This window comes from Gadus macrocephalus, chromosome 9 (genome assembly GCF_031168955.1).
Source record: "Gadus macrocephalus chromosome 9, ASM3116895v1".
Lineage (NCBI taxonomy): Eukaryota > Metazoa > Chordata > Actinopteri > Gadiformes > Gadidae > Gadus > Gadus macrocephalus.
The window spans coordinates 20,189,233-20,205,446 of record NC_082390.1 but is presented as its reverse complement, the minus strand read 5'-3'; the positions used below and the strand labels follow the sequence as shown (position 1 = coordinate 20,205,446).

Sequence of the window (16,214 nt, the reverse complement as noted above, 5' to 3'; positions counted from 1 at the left end):
TGATTGAAAGACGGTTACCTTAGGGCCAGATTAGGTAAGGGCAGGAAGGAGGTGTAGTGAACTGTCTACAGTTGTCGGCTCCTAGCCAGCAGCGATGGGTTAAACCCCCGCTCTCCGCAGACTACCTGTAGGCATCCCAGAGCAACATGCTAATCCCCTACTTGCTCCTTAATAACATAAATCTGAATTCACTGTAAATTCCTACTTGATTAAAGCATCTTAGAAAGAACTACCAAGTACACCCATTATATTCAATATATGGCGTTCACTAGAGTAGTCAACAACAAATGTAAAGATTGTTTCAGAATTTTGTGTTAATCCACGTGTTCCACGGCTCTGGTTCCTGTGTGTGTATGGGAGACCCAGGTTTGACGTCAGTCCCTCCGTTCCTCGTTGGCCGTCTGTTGCTGTAGTGGATTCAGACCTCTTCACTACGGCGTGGCGGGGTCCCGTGGAAAAACGGATGGAGAAACTGTGATGTCATCAACCTTGGCCCAGCGGGACAAGGGAGCATGCAGAGCCTCGGGTGGCTGGCAGGATTTGGCGCCCGTGTTGGTGTATATGTGTTTGAGTGTTAATATGTGTGTGTGTTCCTTTATATGGTTTATTTGTGTGTCATAAGGCTGTTTGTGTGCATACATATGCGTGTTTATAAGTGTGTATGTGTGTGCGTATATGTGTGTGTGTTGATATGTGAGTTTGTGTTTGTGTAAGTGAGTGTGTTAGTGTGTGTGTGAATACAAGAGAGTGTGTGTGTGTTTGTACATATGTATGTGAGTGTGTGTGTGTATGTTTGTTTGCGTGCCCTGTAGATGCAGAAGGAGAGAGTGTGTGTTTGTGTGTGTATACATATGTGCATGAGTGTTTGTGTGTTTGCGAGCCCCCATAGATGCAGAATGAGGGTGTGTGTGTGTATACATACGTGTGTGTGTGTGTGTGTGTGTGTGTGTGTGTGTGTGTGTGTGTGTGTGTGTGTGTGTGTGTGTGTGTGTGTGTGTGTGTGTGTGTGTGTGTGTGTGTGTGTGTGTGTGTGTGTTTGCCTGCCCTCCTGGACGCAGAGGGTGTGTGGAGCCCGGCTGCGCTGCACCTGCGTCCCAGCACGCTGATTGATCAGTTTGGTCATGTGGAATGTCACCATCTGCTGCCCCCGTCCCACTCACTCTTTCTTGTGTGCGCGCCAGGGCCCTGGCAGGAAGATGGTTATTTAAGCCATGTCAAATCAGGCACATGATGCTGAGCAGTATGTCAACAACACTTGAGAGATCTGCCTCGTAGGCGCAGAAGGGGCCGGCTTATCGTTTACAGCACCGTCACACGATTGCTTTGATTTGTCAAACAGCGGCTAACCTCTTTTATTTTTATTCGATTGTATGTTGTAAATTCATGGGTGATTTTTTAATTGTGCTGTAAGACCCTGTTGTGTTGACATGCTGTGCGTGTGCGTCCCAATGGGATTTGAGTACTTTGCCGTTCTTGTTGTTGTTGTGTGTGTGCCATTTGATTAGACGCGCTACATACGTGCAGTGTATTTTTTGTGTTTATGTTTATGTCTCTTTAATTCTCTCCAGTTCAGCTTCTCTCCCTCCTCGGCGTCTCGCTGTCTAGCAACATATCTGGAGGGCCATCGTGCTGGCATTCTCCTTTGTTGAGCATCATAACCACTGACAGTTCAACAAAAGGAAAATATAGATATGCTAATGTGCACTCATTAACATTTGCATTACCTGTTTGAATAATCATGCTCCTGACAAGACTGCTATTAAGTAAGATTGATGCAAAGTTCATGATTAGGGCACTGTAGATATTTGTTCTTACCGCATGTGCACCCATTCTTATTATCCAGGAGCTTAGTCTTTGATTATTAGGACACTTGAGAAGCCTAATGTCAGAGGAAAAGGCCACGTCATTCACGTGTTATCATTGGGGTTACTCGTTAGGAAAACAGCTTTTCCGTTTACATAATCCTCCTAATTATCGACTATCATCTCATAATGCATAAGCTCATTGTTTATAAAATGAAAAAACATTTGATAATTTTTTCAATTGAACAGGGTGTTATTTGTGTTGTTTGGTCTTCTAAAATAGAGAAGCTGCCCTCCTCACCGGGCTGACGGTGTTGTGGAGTCTCGGGATTAGAGGAGTAACCTGTTGTGGAGCGGCTGACCTCCTAGGTGCTGGAGCCTGGAGGGGGTATTAAATCAGCAGGTTAACGCATCTAAGCTGTTCCCTGCTCACCTTAATACTTCACTATTTCTGGGAAGCAATGCTAGCCAATCATTGTTGTTGTGTTTTTAAGTAAAAGTGTCGGACAAGTTGATTTTAGAAAGGTCATGGGAAAGACTTGTGTCCCATAATGAGCTTGACGACATCCAAACCCAGTTTCCTTGTGGCTCAAGCATGAACACTAAGGTAGCCTAACTCATCAAATATAGACTTAATTTACATTTAACTTAAGGGCATTTAGCAGACGCTTTTATCCAAGCGACTTACAGTAAGTATATTTGTCAGAAGAAGGAGAAACAATATATCGCTGTCGGTACAGTAAGGATGTTCATAGAACCAAGTGCAAAGCACTAACAATCTCTAGGTTAACCAAGACTACAGACTCCTGGCTAAAGAGAAGTCCTCGATTGGGTTTTCCTGAGGTCTGTCTGGGATATTGCTGAACTTTCCATGTCTCTTATTATTATCTTAATTTCAGTGAGGTCTGCCTAGATATATTTTTCTGATTTGTTTCAATGGTTTCAAACATAAGCCTTCTGTTCTCACAAAGCCTTAACAAATGTTTTGAGGTCAACAGAACACAATAATACTTTATTGATATCACTAATTGGCTATTTTTCATGGACTTTTTGTACATGTTCATTTATCCTTCACAACAAAAAATCAAGTAAACCTATTCTTAATTAGGACCTTTCCGTCTTTAGGCCTACAGTAGGTTAGTAGGTCACATGGGAAGACGTTGTGCCATAAGTGCTATCGCCCAGACTGATTAAAGTATCCATAATCTTTTAGCCTGTCATTAAAGTCAGAAATCACACGTGTCTCCAAACTAAGGGAAGGTTCTCCTACGTGTATGTAGGTCAGACGAGGAGCTGGAAACGCTACCTGTTCAGAGCTGTCTGTAGGATATTGGGTTGTTGTCCTTCACTTCGTTTGATTTTAGAGTAAGGATGACAGTCGTGCAAAATCCATTCCCATGATGTTTTCTTTCAAAACCAGATGCCCTTCTTAAAATTAGATGATTGGTCATATGGAAGGAATTCACTCATGTAGGCCTATTTCTGCAGCAAATACTCGTTTTGTAATACTTCGTGATTTAGGCATACAATACGTCAGTACCTCAGCTTTATTTATTTATTTATTTTTTCATCGATTATTTTTACTTCAGCGCTTGATTAGTAGGCCGGACCAATTCGGTTTTAAATATCCCATTCCATTTCGTCCGCGTCGTCAGCCATTCCGGGAAGCGACCGAAGTGACCGCTCCCTGGGTGCATGAATGGTACGGTCCTCATTTGCATAAGTTGTCTGCGGGGACCAGCGGGAGGGCGGGGCCGGGAGGGGGCGCGACCAGCGGGAGGGCGGGCCGGGAGGAGGCGTGCACGTGGACGACGTGCACACACGAGGACCCGAGCTGGGAGCTGCGGGGACGCGCCGCTGACTGTGAGTCCGGAGTGTTGAACAGGACAGTGATGTACTGCGCTTATCCTGTCCCCGGGACGGGGAACAACCCCATGATGTACTGCTACAACATGAAGCCAGTGAGTATCTCTTTATACTCTTTTCTTGTTTCCCTCCTCTTTGTGAGCTCTTGTGTTGAAGTAGGATGCAGAGATTGATTGGATCGTGAATGGTTAAATGCGATACTTGTGCTGCGACACGGCAAGCACATCTTATTATTGTGTTGTTACCAATGATATGCATTGCATGTGTACACATCACGTATTACCACACTGTGGGAGTGATCGTCGGTCCTGTATACATGCATATGTTCACAAATAACACTCACACTTAGCAATGTGTTTTAACCATCAGCTTTTTTTGGATATTTTTTAACACTCACACACTTCAGAATGTGTTTTAACCATCAGCTTTATTTGGATTAAATAACCTCACATAACATGTTTGGTTTATGAGTTTGGCTTCAAAGTTTGATAAAGTATCAAAGCATTTGTTAGCGTTTGCATGAACGGTTGTAAAATTAGATGTAGTTCCTAGAAAGCTTAGAGTATCCTATTAGTGAAACATGTGGTGTTGGTGCTGTAGGCTACCAGCTTTTATTATTTGCTTTTCTGTTTGATCAGCCATGCTCAGACCATGCGGAACTCCTCTCGTCATCAGGACCAACTCATTGGGTTCACATCCCACTTTGTACTTTGTAAGTGCTGAGCAGTCAGTCCACCGGCAGCAGCGAGGTTCTGACATGAAGCAGACTGCCGCTGTTTCTATTTGATTTAAGCCTGCTACGTTGCAGCGGTCCCTACACCACTACAGCCATTATCAAAGGCGCTTTGATCTCCGAGACTAACCATATCCAGACATCATGGATCACAGAAGCAGAAAATTGGTTGCATGTGGCTAGAGTTGGCCGGGGTACAACCGCAAGCGTAGGACTTGAAGAGCAAGTTGATATTCCACTCATCTGGTGCCATAACTCACCCAACATTAATAAGGGAATATTCCTGTGTGCTGCCACTCCATAACACTGGCTGCTTGTACTGTTTTCATTCAAAGATTTGATTCAATAGGCTATTTGGTTAACTGTTTGTGATGAAAAAATTTACTTGTTCAGGGGAATTGAAAAATTACAAAGGAACATATACACCCTAAAAGTATCCTAACGCACAAAACAAAAAAGATGATTGTTTATGCAAAATATAAAATTTGAAGTTAAGGTCTTTATATCCACAGCGCGTCCCTTATAATTATGGATTTCCTGATTGATGGTTCCTAAATCAAGGCGGTGTTAAAAGAGGATTCCACGCTGACGGGTCCTCTCCGGGGGGTGGGGGTGGGGGTGGGGGTGGGGGGCGTGGCGGCGGGGCGGGGGTGTGGCCATTATTAACGGGTCGCCTGCCACGTTGATGGTAAGGAGGACAATTGGCTTTATCCTTGGCCATATGTTGCTCACGTCGGCTCAGATGGGCCCGGTGTCGGCAGGGGCTCCTCTGTTGGCCTTTCGCACAATCACCATGGGACCCGTGCCAGCCAAGGTCACGGTGTGTGTGTGTTTGTGTGTGTGTGTGTGTGTGTGTGTGTGTGTGTGTGTGTGTGTGTATGTTTTTGTATATTCTAACATGAAATGTGGGTCCCCGTGTTTGTATATCATTGTTGGTGTGTGAGTCAAATGTGTGTGTGTGTGTGTGTGTGTGTGTGTGTGTGTGTGTGTGTGTGTGTGTGTGTGTGTGTGTGTGTGTGTGTGTGTGTGTGTGTGCGCATTTTTGGATGTGTTTGTGTGTGAGTGTATGTGTGTGTGAGTGAGTGTGCGTCTGTGGATGTGTGTGTGTGTGTGTGTGTGTGTGTGTGTGTGTGTGTGTGAGAGCGTATTCAGCCTTTAATAGGCTGCTTTACAGAACTTGTCGTCCGGGTAACTGACACCCCATTGATGTTGAGCAGGGAGGTTTATTTTCATTTCCTGGGGCACATCAAAGAAATTGAGGGAGGTGCAGGTGCAGGCCAGACCTCTTGGTGTGTGTGTGTGTGTGTGTGTGTGTGTGTGTGTGTGTGTGTGTGTGTGCGTGTGTGTCTGTGTGTGTGTGTGTGTGTTGCTGCATGTGGTTCTGTGTTTATGTGTGTGTGTCTGTGTGTGTGTGTGTGTGTGTGTGTTGCTGCGTGTGGTTGTGTGTTTATGTGTGTGTGTACTGTGTATGTGTGTGTGTGTGTGTGTGTGTGTCTGTGTGTTTGTTTGTATGTGTGCGTGTGTGTATGTGTGTTTGCGTGTGTCTATATGTGCGTGTGTTTGTGTTTGGTGTCTTTGAACATGTGTTGGTGTGTATGTCGAACACTTTTCTGCAGAATGCAGGCCTGTATTCCTGCATCCAATTTATTTGTGCAGAACACACGGATAGTAGAAGCGGACCTCTGGGAGCGCACAACACATCACAACACAAACATCTCAGCTGCAGAAGCACACCGTTTTAGTCTAAAATACTATGAGCATGCGCACACGGCCGTGTATCCAACAGTCATGTGTGCACAGACAAACCTTACCTCGATTAGCGTGGGGATTTCTCCCGCTGAATGCTTCCTAAATCCGGATGAGGAGGAGCCTGGACCTGCAGCTTAAGGATTATCCCGTTCTGACCGTACTTTGTTCCACTCGCCTCGCCGCCGCCAGCAGAATTGCCCCCCAGTGTTATTTTATTAATTAGAGTTTACTTTCTACATTTCCTTTTAGGTTTATGGACAATGTCCTGACAATGAGGACATCAACCAGAACCCCACATCACACCTCTCCCACAAGACCCCCGGCAACGTGTTCGCCAACACCTTTTTTGGTGAGTGCCAGCGCTCCTCTGTGCTCTGAGAGCGCTCTGTGTGCCCTTTGAAAATAACACCAGAGGGATCTCTCAACAACACCAACCAGTTTCGTAATGGAAGTGCACTGAGTCTTGCTCATCACAGAGGGGGCCAAGTGAGTGGTAGGAGAGAGGGAGAAGGGTCTGGCTTCAGCCTGTAGGATATGGATATCCACATCCAACTGCTACCGTCATTGCCTCTCGTCCAGTGGCAAAGCTTGGTTCCCGGGGCGTAGGGCGTGGAAAGTTTCAATCTCTTCTTTCAAACCCTAACCCTAACCACTACGACCGTAACCCTAACCCTAACCACTGCTACCCTAACCCTAACCACTACTACCCTAACCCTAACCACTTCTACCCTAACCCGGTTGCGCTAACAATTAAGCCTGTTGCGCTAGCTTTTTAGCCCGATCTTTGCTCACATGTGAATGCACTATGTTCTTTCCATTACATTAGATGTATCGTTTACCAAGGTACATGGAAAATAATGAATCATGAAAAAGTGCCCCAAAATATCAATGTTTAAAAAGGGACATAATTTACTAAACATCATCGCTGGCGTAAAACCTATGACGATTTTGATGATAGCAGTTGATAGCAGTTGGATGTCAGGCTGCAGCCAGACATTATTGGATTGAGGGGGGAATGAATGTCTACTTTTGCTTTGGTCTACTTTTGAACGTCTACCCGCTTTTATTTTGATAACGTTAACTTGCACTGAGAGAGGAGGAAATGGGTATGGGAGAGGTCTTATATGTCAGAGACAACAATCGTGTAAGAATTACATTAGGGATTTGAGTTATATGAGGTATAAAACTTGAATAGCTTTCTTCACTGTGTCCACGACATATTCAGAATTGACTTCAGCGTAGCGTTGCTGTGAGACACAAGATGGCAGCACATCTGTGTTGACACTTGTGTCCTTAATGCAGAGGGCACAGGCAACTCAGCCGACATCTGGAACACGGCGAACGGACTGAACCAACAGGGCTACGAAGGGGGGCAGCGAGGGGGGCTCACATCCAGCCACACAGAGCACGGGAACTACAACAACATGACGTCGCACAATCACCTGGTAAAAGCATTCATGAAAACAAACCCAAAAGGGGTCAAAAGTGCCGACCTCTGACCCGTATAAATGTATGACCGCCAACGGCTGGGTTTGGTGACGTGTTCCAGGTCTACTCGACGCAGGCGGTGACGGATATGAACAGAGGCCTTCCCCCAATGTCCACCTTCCACCGCTCGCACCCCCCTCGGACCTCCTCCTCCTCCGCCAGCCACTCAGAAAACTCCTCAGGTCAGCTTCGGTTTGGGGTGTGGTGGGTTCAGAGGTCGTGGAGTTAATTCACAATAAATGTGTATGTTTATGTATGCATGTATATATGTATATATATTTATATGTGGGGCTATATCTGTCTATATATATATATATATATATATATATGTATAGATATAATATATAAATATACCGACCTGTATTTTAAATCCATTAACTGTATATGAAGGGTCTTTGTGTGCCTCGAGAAGCCTTCATAAACTATGAATTGCCGCTCCCTTCCGTGGACAGGAAACCAAGGCAGTCTGCCCCGAGGCTCGCAGACGGGTGACGCGTTGGGCAAAGCTCTGGCATCTGTAAGTACACTCAACCCCGACCCTGTTAAACCCTGTGACCGCGTGGCTTCCTGTTCCACGTCCACTCAACTCCATTCAATTGATAAAAAGAAAAAAAGTCAATCTGCGCTGCAGGGTGAAGTCAACCTGGCCTGTACCCTGATGTCTTGTGTGTTTAAAGCTGGGCTCGCGGGTGCTGGGGTTTTATGGGCCTGCTGTCATAGTAAAATGTCCGCAATTGATGAGTTTGGTTTGGGATTATGAGCCGGAGGTGGGGGTGGCTGTAAAACCCCGCAGAGACATGATGAGTTGTGCTTTTAAAATGATCCATGTGCTGGGCAGTGTAGCTCGCTCACCCCCTCCTCCCCCACCTCCCCCCCCCCCCCCCCCCCCCCCCAGATATACTCTCCTGACCACACCAGCAGCAGTTTCCCCTCCAGCGCGTCCACGCCGGCCCGCTCTCCCTCCCCCCCGCCGGCCCCATCCGAACCCTCAGGTAAGACACACACAGGAACCCCCCCCCCGCTGACCACATGATACACCAGATTTATACGCTTTATTTGTCAAATATTTTATCATTATTCTTTTACTTTTTTGTTTGTGTATTAATTTAATTGTGGATTCTTATTATCTATTTTAATTGTAATAATTAATGAATCAATGAATTCATGTTTTTGATGTATTGATGTATTGATGTATTTCTTAATTGAGTTATTATCCTTCTTATCATCTACTGTGACACCTCTTCACTACACCTGGACATGCTTTCCCCTTTCCTTCCAATCCAGGCCCCCACATGCGGCCCTGGAACCCAGCCCAGTCCCCGGCCTCCCCTGCCTACGAGTCCTCCCTCATATCAATGGTACGACGGGGCTCCTGTTTTAAGAACACCGCTCCTCATTGGTGTGTCACTCTGCCACGCCCCCAGAGAATAATACATAGAAAACACAAAGGAATGATGGGAGAAAGTCTAGCCCCGTCTTCATGTGTGTGTTTGTGTGTGCGTGTGTGTGTGTGTGTGTGTGTTTGTGTGTGTGTGTGTGTCTAGTCTCAGGTGGAGGACCGTCTGGACCGGCTGGATGATGTGATCCACGTGCTGAGGAACCACGCTGTGGGCCCCACGGCCGGGCTGCCCGGGGACCTCCACGGCCTGCTGAGCCACGCCGGCCCCGGCCCCGCCGCCGCCTCACTGCCGGCCCCCATGCAGCCGGCACCCGGCCACAACGCCGCCATGGTGAGACATCGCCTCTGTGTCCATGGGCCACCACAGAGCATTCAAATGGAGTGGATATATATGGAGAGAGAGTGTGAAGCTGTTCAGGGTGTGTGCGTGCGTGTCCACAATTGGGTGGGTGCGTGTGTGTCTGTGATTAATACCGGTAGAGAGCATGAAAGAATAGGCTCTCCAAAGAGTGTGTGTATGATGTGTGTGTGTGTGTGTGTGTGTGTGTGTGTGTGTGTGTGTGTGTGTGTGTGTGTGTGTGTGTGTGTGTGTGTGTGTGTGTGTGTGTGTGTGTGCGTTTGCGTGTGTGTGTGCCTGTGTGTATGTGCGTGCATTTGTGTATTGTGTGTGTGTGTGTGTGTGTGATGAATACAGTCAGAGAGCATGAAGGAATCGGCTCTCCAAAGAGAAAGCTCTGAAAGCTCATTTATTCTGAAATGTGTTTAGCATTCGACATTTTTTCCACATGTGTTATTTCCCCATGTGACGTTTCCACATGTTTTCCAGCCCTGAGCGGGGGGGGGGGGGAGCTGGCTGGGGGGTGCGGGTGGGGGGTATGCGTGGGCGTCCCTGAAATAGGAAACGGGACACAATGGGGGAATGCTGTGACGCATTGTCTTTGTACGGATATGACCACCTCCACTATGGAGTCCGCTGCACTACGGTCAACGTTTAGGAGACAGGCTTCAGCCCGTTGGGATGTCAAAGTAATTTATTCCTTAAGGTAATGAGCAGTAGTTTGGGTGATGATGAGTAGTTTTTATGATGACAAGGTTTTATGGATATTTACAAAGGTCTGGTGTGTGTCTTCCTAGACAGGGTTTTAATAATCCTTGTTTTTTATTACGTATACTAACTGTTGTTTGTGGCTCTGCAGGTGGAGGCGGTCACCATGAATACCAACCACCAGGTGTTCCAAGGGCGGATACAAAATGGCCACCCATACGCCGCGAGGCAGCGACTGGCGCTCCAGACGGTACAGGGGTGCGGCGGCAGAGGTAGGTCCTTCACTGGGGACCGCCCACACTCTCCTCCAGAGGCAGGGACCTTTAGACGCCTCATGGAGGATCAGCTAGGGGTGAGCCTCCTGCTGACCTACAGGGGGCGGCGGTCATGGAGGGTCAGCTAGGGGTTAGCTGCTGACCTACAAGGGGACGGCGGTCGTGGACTTGGTGTCTGTTTTCAGATTTGGTTCTGAAATAGACCCAGTAAAGTGTACGTTGAAGCGTGTTTGTTCAGTGTGTCTGTTGTGTTGATAGGCAACCAGGAGCTGAAGCTGGAAGGTGTAGACAGGGAGGAGATGATGCACACCAACCACAGCTCAGACAGCCAGCGATCAGACGAGGAGGGCGAACACAAGCTGCACGACGACAACAGCACCCCGGCCAGGTACGCAGAATCTACCTGGGAACAACAGGCTCCTAGTGGCACTGAAACAACCAGTGGTGGGTAGTAACGCGTTACAAGTAACGCAAATGAGTAAAAAAAAAAAATAGGGTAATGAGTGAGTACTTTTCATGTTGCTTTTTTTAATCTGTAATTTTACTCTTACTCAAGTAAATATTTGATTTAGAATTCTACTCTTTACTCAATTACATTAAAATTAGTATTTTGATAAAGCCATTATCTTCGTTGACTGTAATACAAGCGTACACGTTAGCGATGCGGCCTCCCTAGGTTCCATCATTGTTGCGATTCCTTAGCAGAGGAGAAGAGTCGACCGTTACGTTGGGACTGAGGACTAAAAAGGAGGGGGCGGTATGGTCCAGTAGAGTTTATAGAATTCTAAAGATACAATGTTACACAGGCTCTGTATTCTGCGGACCACTCTAAAACTTGTTTGTCATTGTTGTGTCTGGCTGTGAGTGTGCGCGCATGCTATGCGGAGGCTGAATAGCAATCGCGTCAAGACAAATCTGATTGGCCAATCAGCTTACCAAGCCGTCCTGTGTAGTGTTCCTACAAAGCTCTTGCCTTTTGTCATATGCACAGAGCTGAAATCAATTTACATTTTTAGTGTGTCAATTTGTTTGAAATGACATGACATTCATTTTGTTGTATGTATTGTTGTATGTATGTTTAATGAGCAATACACACAATGAAGAAATGTTTTAAGAGCACATCTTTCTCTCACTCAGTCACAAACAAACGTTAGGCATTTTTTACTGATCAGAGCACTGCAATACAAAAATGTGAAGTTACTTGTCATTTGAGTAACTTTGTAACAGAGTACTTTTTTAACTCTTACTCAAGTAGGTTTTCCAATTGGAATATTTACTTTTACTCAAGTAGATTTTGAAGGAAGTAATTGTACTTTTACTTGAGTATAGATTTTCAGTACTCTACCCACCACCGGAAACAACCTCATTAAGAGCTCATCTATTAAAAAACCACTGTGCACAAGGTAGGGCTTTATGTGTCATATGCAGGGCTCTCAAGTCTCATGCATTCGGCGTGAGACACACGCAATTCAACCCATGCACACTCTCACACGCCACACTTCGTATTTCTCACGCAGAGAAATTACCAGGATAGCACCCACCAACTTGCGCCGCTATTTAACAGTGGAACAGGTAGGAATCAAATGGGTTCCCCGTACGTAGGGTGACCAGACGTCCTCTTTTGCCCGGACATGCCCTCTTTTTCAGACACACAAAAAAATGAATTCCACAATTTTAATTTTAATTTTATTAAAGCCTCATACATGTTCACATTGTATTTGCGTTGCGTTCCTCTGGGTCGTTCACAAACTAGTTATGCTACGCCCTCCCCTACTCAGTTCTGTTCACTTTGCATTGGTGGAAGTGAGTAGGGGGAGTGGAGTGGTTAAGGCTTCAGATTGGATGGTTTGACTTTAGAGTTACCGTCATGTTTTGTATTTATTTTTTTACCATTATTGTTTTATAGGGACAAACATTAACAAATTTCTCCTACAGGGGATTGATAAAGATCTATCTATTGAACAGAAAGAAACACGTGGTCATACTTTCCACACTTTACCACAGCATTGGCCTACTGAATGCCAAAGATATATTTTAAGCATTGGACTGAATGCCACATAAATATATAATTATGTTTTTGCACGTTTGTCGCCGCCGCCGACCAAATCTCACTCTGAACTCAGTTCAAGACTTGAGAGCCCTGCATATGGTAGAACTACATTGACTAAACTAACACTGTTGATTAAACACAGAGTTACTAAGTTAGTTAGTAAGGTTATTTGTCATTATTTTCGTCGCTAAATAGGTGACACATTTACAAATGGAACACAGTAAACCATAAGGATGGCTTACTGTATCGGGCCACAGTAGCCAGCAGAGGGCAGACACCCCAACAGTATGAACTCAGCAGAGCTAGTCCTTGCCCTCAACCAGTAGACTTTACTGTCACTTCAGTGTGGTGTCATGGGGCTGGTCTGTTGACTAGCTCAATATAAATTCAATCTGACTTCATGACATGACATTTACTACAACAGTAATAGGTTTCCCCGCTGGTTCATTCATCGTCATACCATGGTCATCCTCACCCCTCTGCTCTTCCTCTTCCTCCCCTCGCAGCCTTCATGAGGATGAGGACCTGAGCCCCGAGCAGAAGGCGGAGCGCGAGCGCGAGCGGCGCATGGCAAACAACGCCCGGGAGCGTCTGCGAGTGCGGGACATCAACGAGGCCTTCAAGGAGCTGGGCCACATGTGCCAACTGCATCTCAACAGCGAGAAGCCGCAGACCAAACTGCTGGTGCTGCACCAGGCCGTGGCCGTTATCCTCAGCCTGGAACAGCAAGTCAGGGGTCAGTGGTTGTCCTACGCCCGGACTTGTCCGTCTACGGCCAGGAGATGAGCGATGGGGGCTAGAATCAGGAGATAGCAAGGGGGGGCAGATTCAGGAGATAGATGGGGCTAGATTCAGGAGATAGATGGGGCTAGATTCAGGAGATAGATTGGGCTAGATTCAGGAGATAGATGGGGCAGATTCAGGAGATAGGTGGGGGCTAGATTCAGGAGATAGATTAGATGATAGATGAAGGCTAGATTCAGATCATCCAAGAGGATCTGCTGATAGAGAGGTGAAGTGTTATGTAAAGAGATATGGATGGATGGATGGATAGACGGATGGGTGGTGTGGTAGTTTGGACAAAGAAGTGGAATAACAGATTGAAGTTTGAGGAATGGATGAAAGCTAGAGATACATGGATGGATAGCTGCTGGATAGAGATACGGATGGATTGTTTACTCTAAAGATTTGATAGATCTCGTCTTATGAAGGCTAATTACATAACCATTGTATAGCAACGTATCGTGACAGTTTTTGGTCTCAAAAAAGTTTTCACCAGTAAGGTTAACTTCTGGTTTCATTGGACATCTAGAGAGTGATTTTCTTCAAAGTGAGCAGCATCATGTGGATACCTCTTCTTCACGTGGTTCCCACCCTGACTCTCACGTTGCTCCCACAGAGAGGAACTTGAACCCCAAGGCAGCTTGTCTGCGGCGGAGGGAGGAGGAGAAGGCGTCTGCCGGCCTGACAGAGCAGCAGTCCATGCACCTGGCCTTCCACCCTGGCCTCGCCGACACCAGCCACCCCATGGGACGTCTCTGAGCACTGATACACTACGCCCCTACATCTCCACTCATTCCTTTGTCTCCCCTCACTCCTACAGTCACTACACTCCGTGTCTCCCCTCACTCCTACAGTCACTACACTCCATGTCTCCCCTCACTCCTACAGTCACTACACTCCTATGTGATGTTTCCACTTACTCCTACAATCACTACACATCTTCATTCCATCCCCCAGTCACACACACACACACACACACACACACACACACACACACACACACACACACACACACACACACACACACACACACACACACACACACACACACACACACACATGCACACACACGCACACACGCACTCACACACACACACACACACACACACACACACACACACACACACACACACACACACACACACACACACACACACACACACACACACACACACACACACACACAAAAAAACATAAGCAACCAGGGAATTATAACCAGAACAATATGGCCCTGTTTAAAGAGCCAGTGAACTCAAAACTTTACTTTGTTTTAAATGTGGTAATTTGTTGCATATGGAGGTGAAGATTTGTCTGAGCAGAGATGTATTTAATGTCTGCGTCCGAGTGAGGGTTAGGTTTCCCGGACACCTATAGTATAACGCTACGGTGTGTGGCGTATTTCATATACAACATCGCTTATTATAACACTCATAACAGTTACACAACAAAGGTAATAAAAAAGTATCATAAAGTTGCTGTAGGTCGTAACCATGGGGATAACACGCCCCCCTCTTTCCTAAAACGGAGCCCAAAACACATTTTTTTAATCACATTGCGTTGAATTACATCTGAATCAGTGGGCTCACTGGCTCTTTGGAGGACATTCAATTGACCTTATAGGTAAATAATAAACCAAACTAGTCTTAAGACATGAGCAGAATTAAGGTATTGTTTTATTTTCACCAAATGAGTCAGTATCCTAGTTTGACATTACATTAAGCTTATTTATTCATGATACATCTATGTGGATACCAATATATAAATGTCTTATTTTGACATGATGATGATGATGATGATGATGATGATGATGATGATGATATGATTATGTCTCTAATATGCAGATTCCCACAGAGCATACTTTGGGAAGTAGCGGTCTGAGTAGAAGTCACTCTTGTGTCTTCTAAAGCAGCTCTGCATTTAATGCAATTGAACAATCGTCTGGTATAAAGCGGACTTATAACTTGTGCCTACACGTACTTGTAACAGACAAATGCATTGTAAACTGAAGATGTTTTTGTACATATTTTCTATTTATTGATTATGTTTCTGTTTCAATATCTTAGACAAGAGTAGGGGAAACGGTCGCCCACTTTAAGTTTACGGATACAAGTTTACAATGTATGAGTATATGTTCAAGCTCAGAGGAGTGGAGCCGCGCTGTGTGAGCAACGGAGTCGCCATCATCCGTCGTGCGTGGCTCATGGGAACGCGACACTCCACCTGTGTGTTTGTGGTGTGTGCGAAAATTGCAGGAGTTTGACCATTCTGTGAATGAACCCAGACATCCGAGAATGTTGTAACGTAGAGGCATCGTATATCTTAACAGTGATGTTCTATGTGTGTTTGCTGCAACATTGTGTTATAGATCTACGCCAGTTTGTACCTAATGATACACTGATGGGTAGGACGGAGCACTTCGCAGTTTTCCCCCATATCGTTTTAAGTGTAATTATTGTTCTTACAATTTAGTCTATGCCCGGTTGCTATTGCATGTTCGTTTTTCTATTACATTGTTTCCATTTTCTAAGTTATGTAAGTTATCTTTTATACAATCCTTGTGAAAAGATTATGCACCAGAATATAGCTATGTTCAATGTTAACAGTAGTTTAATGTTTTACGTTTATAGCCTACCCTTTAAGCATATCATTTTCCTACTTCATTGAACTGCATTTGTTTCTACTCATCTCATGTTATCTGCTGAGCAAAATAAAAACAGCCAATATGTGTACACTTTTAAGTAGCCCTAGGCATGTGTCAAAATTATGTAGCAATAAACGTCCTTTTCAATATGTCTGTTTTGCACTGGTCATTGAGTCGGGAGAAAAGTAGCCCTAATATTGTAGGAGTTGGGTTGTGATAAGGCACTGGAGGACGAGTACACCTACGGGCGGAGACCAGAGACATAGTCCGGCTCAGTCCCACCAGACCAAAGACTGAACAGTAGTCAGGCTCAGACCCACCAGGCCCCATCAGTCCCAGCCCAACCAGTCCAAGCCCCTCCAGTCTCTCTGAGCCCCTCCAGT

At 45.6% G+C, this 16,214-nt stretch overlaps 1 protein-coding gene across 1 annotated transcript; it reads left to right on the top strand.

Annotated features, from left to right (window-relative positions):
• Positions 1-3,606: 3,606 nt before the first annotated feature.
• Positions 3,607-15,982, top strand: LOC132464771 (transcription factor 12-like). Its single transcript, XM_060061329.1, has 12 exons — positions 3,607-3,763; positions 6,400-6,499; positions 7,453-7,595; positions 7,700-7,820; positions 8,091-8,155; positions 8,534-8,630; positions 8,923-8,996; positions 9,183-9,368; positions 10,234-10,354; positions 10,616-10,745; positions 12,914-13,143; positions 13,807-15,982. The coding sequence occupies exons 1-12, from the start codon at positions 3,695-3,697 to the stop codon at positions 13,947-13,949; spliced, it is 1,479 nt and encodes a 492-aa protein (XP_059917312.1). The 5' UTR covers positions 3,607-3,694; the 3' UTR covers positions 13,950-15,982.
• Positions 15,983-16,214: the final 232 nt, after the last annotated feature.

What these genes read in the sequence shown, in the direction of transcription:
- LOC132464771 (XM_060061329.1), top strand. Translation starts at nt 3,695, where the DNA reads ATGTACTGCGCTTATCCTGTCCCCGGGACGGGGAACAACCCCATGATG. An exon ending in GTTCGCCAACACCTTTTTTG is followed by an intron (nt 6,500 to 7,452) that starts GTGAGTGCCAGC and finishes TCCTTAATGCAG; the next exon opens with AGGGCACAGGCAACTCAGCC. An exon ending in ACAGGGGTGCGGCGGCAGAG is followed by an intron (nt 10,355 to 10,615) that starts GTAGGTCCTTCA and finishes TTGTGTTGATAG; the next exon opens with GCAACCAGGAGCTGAAGCTG.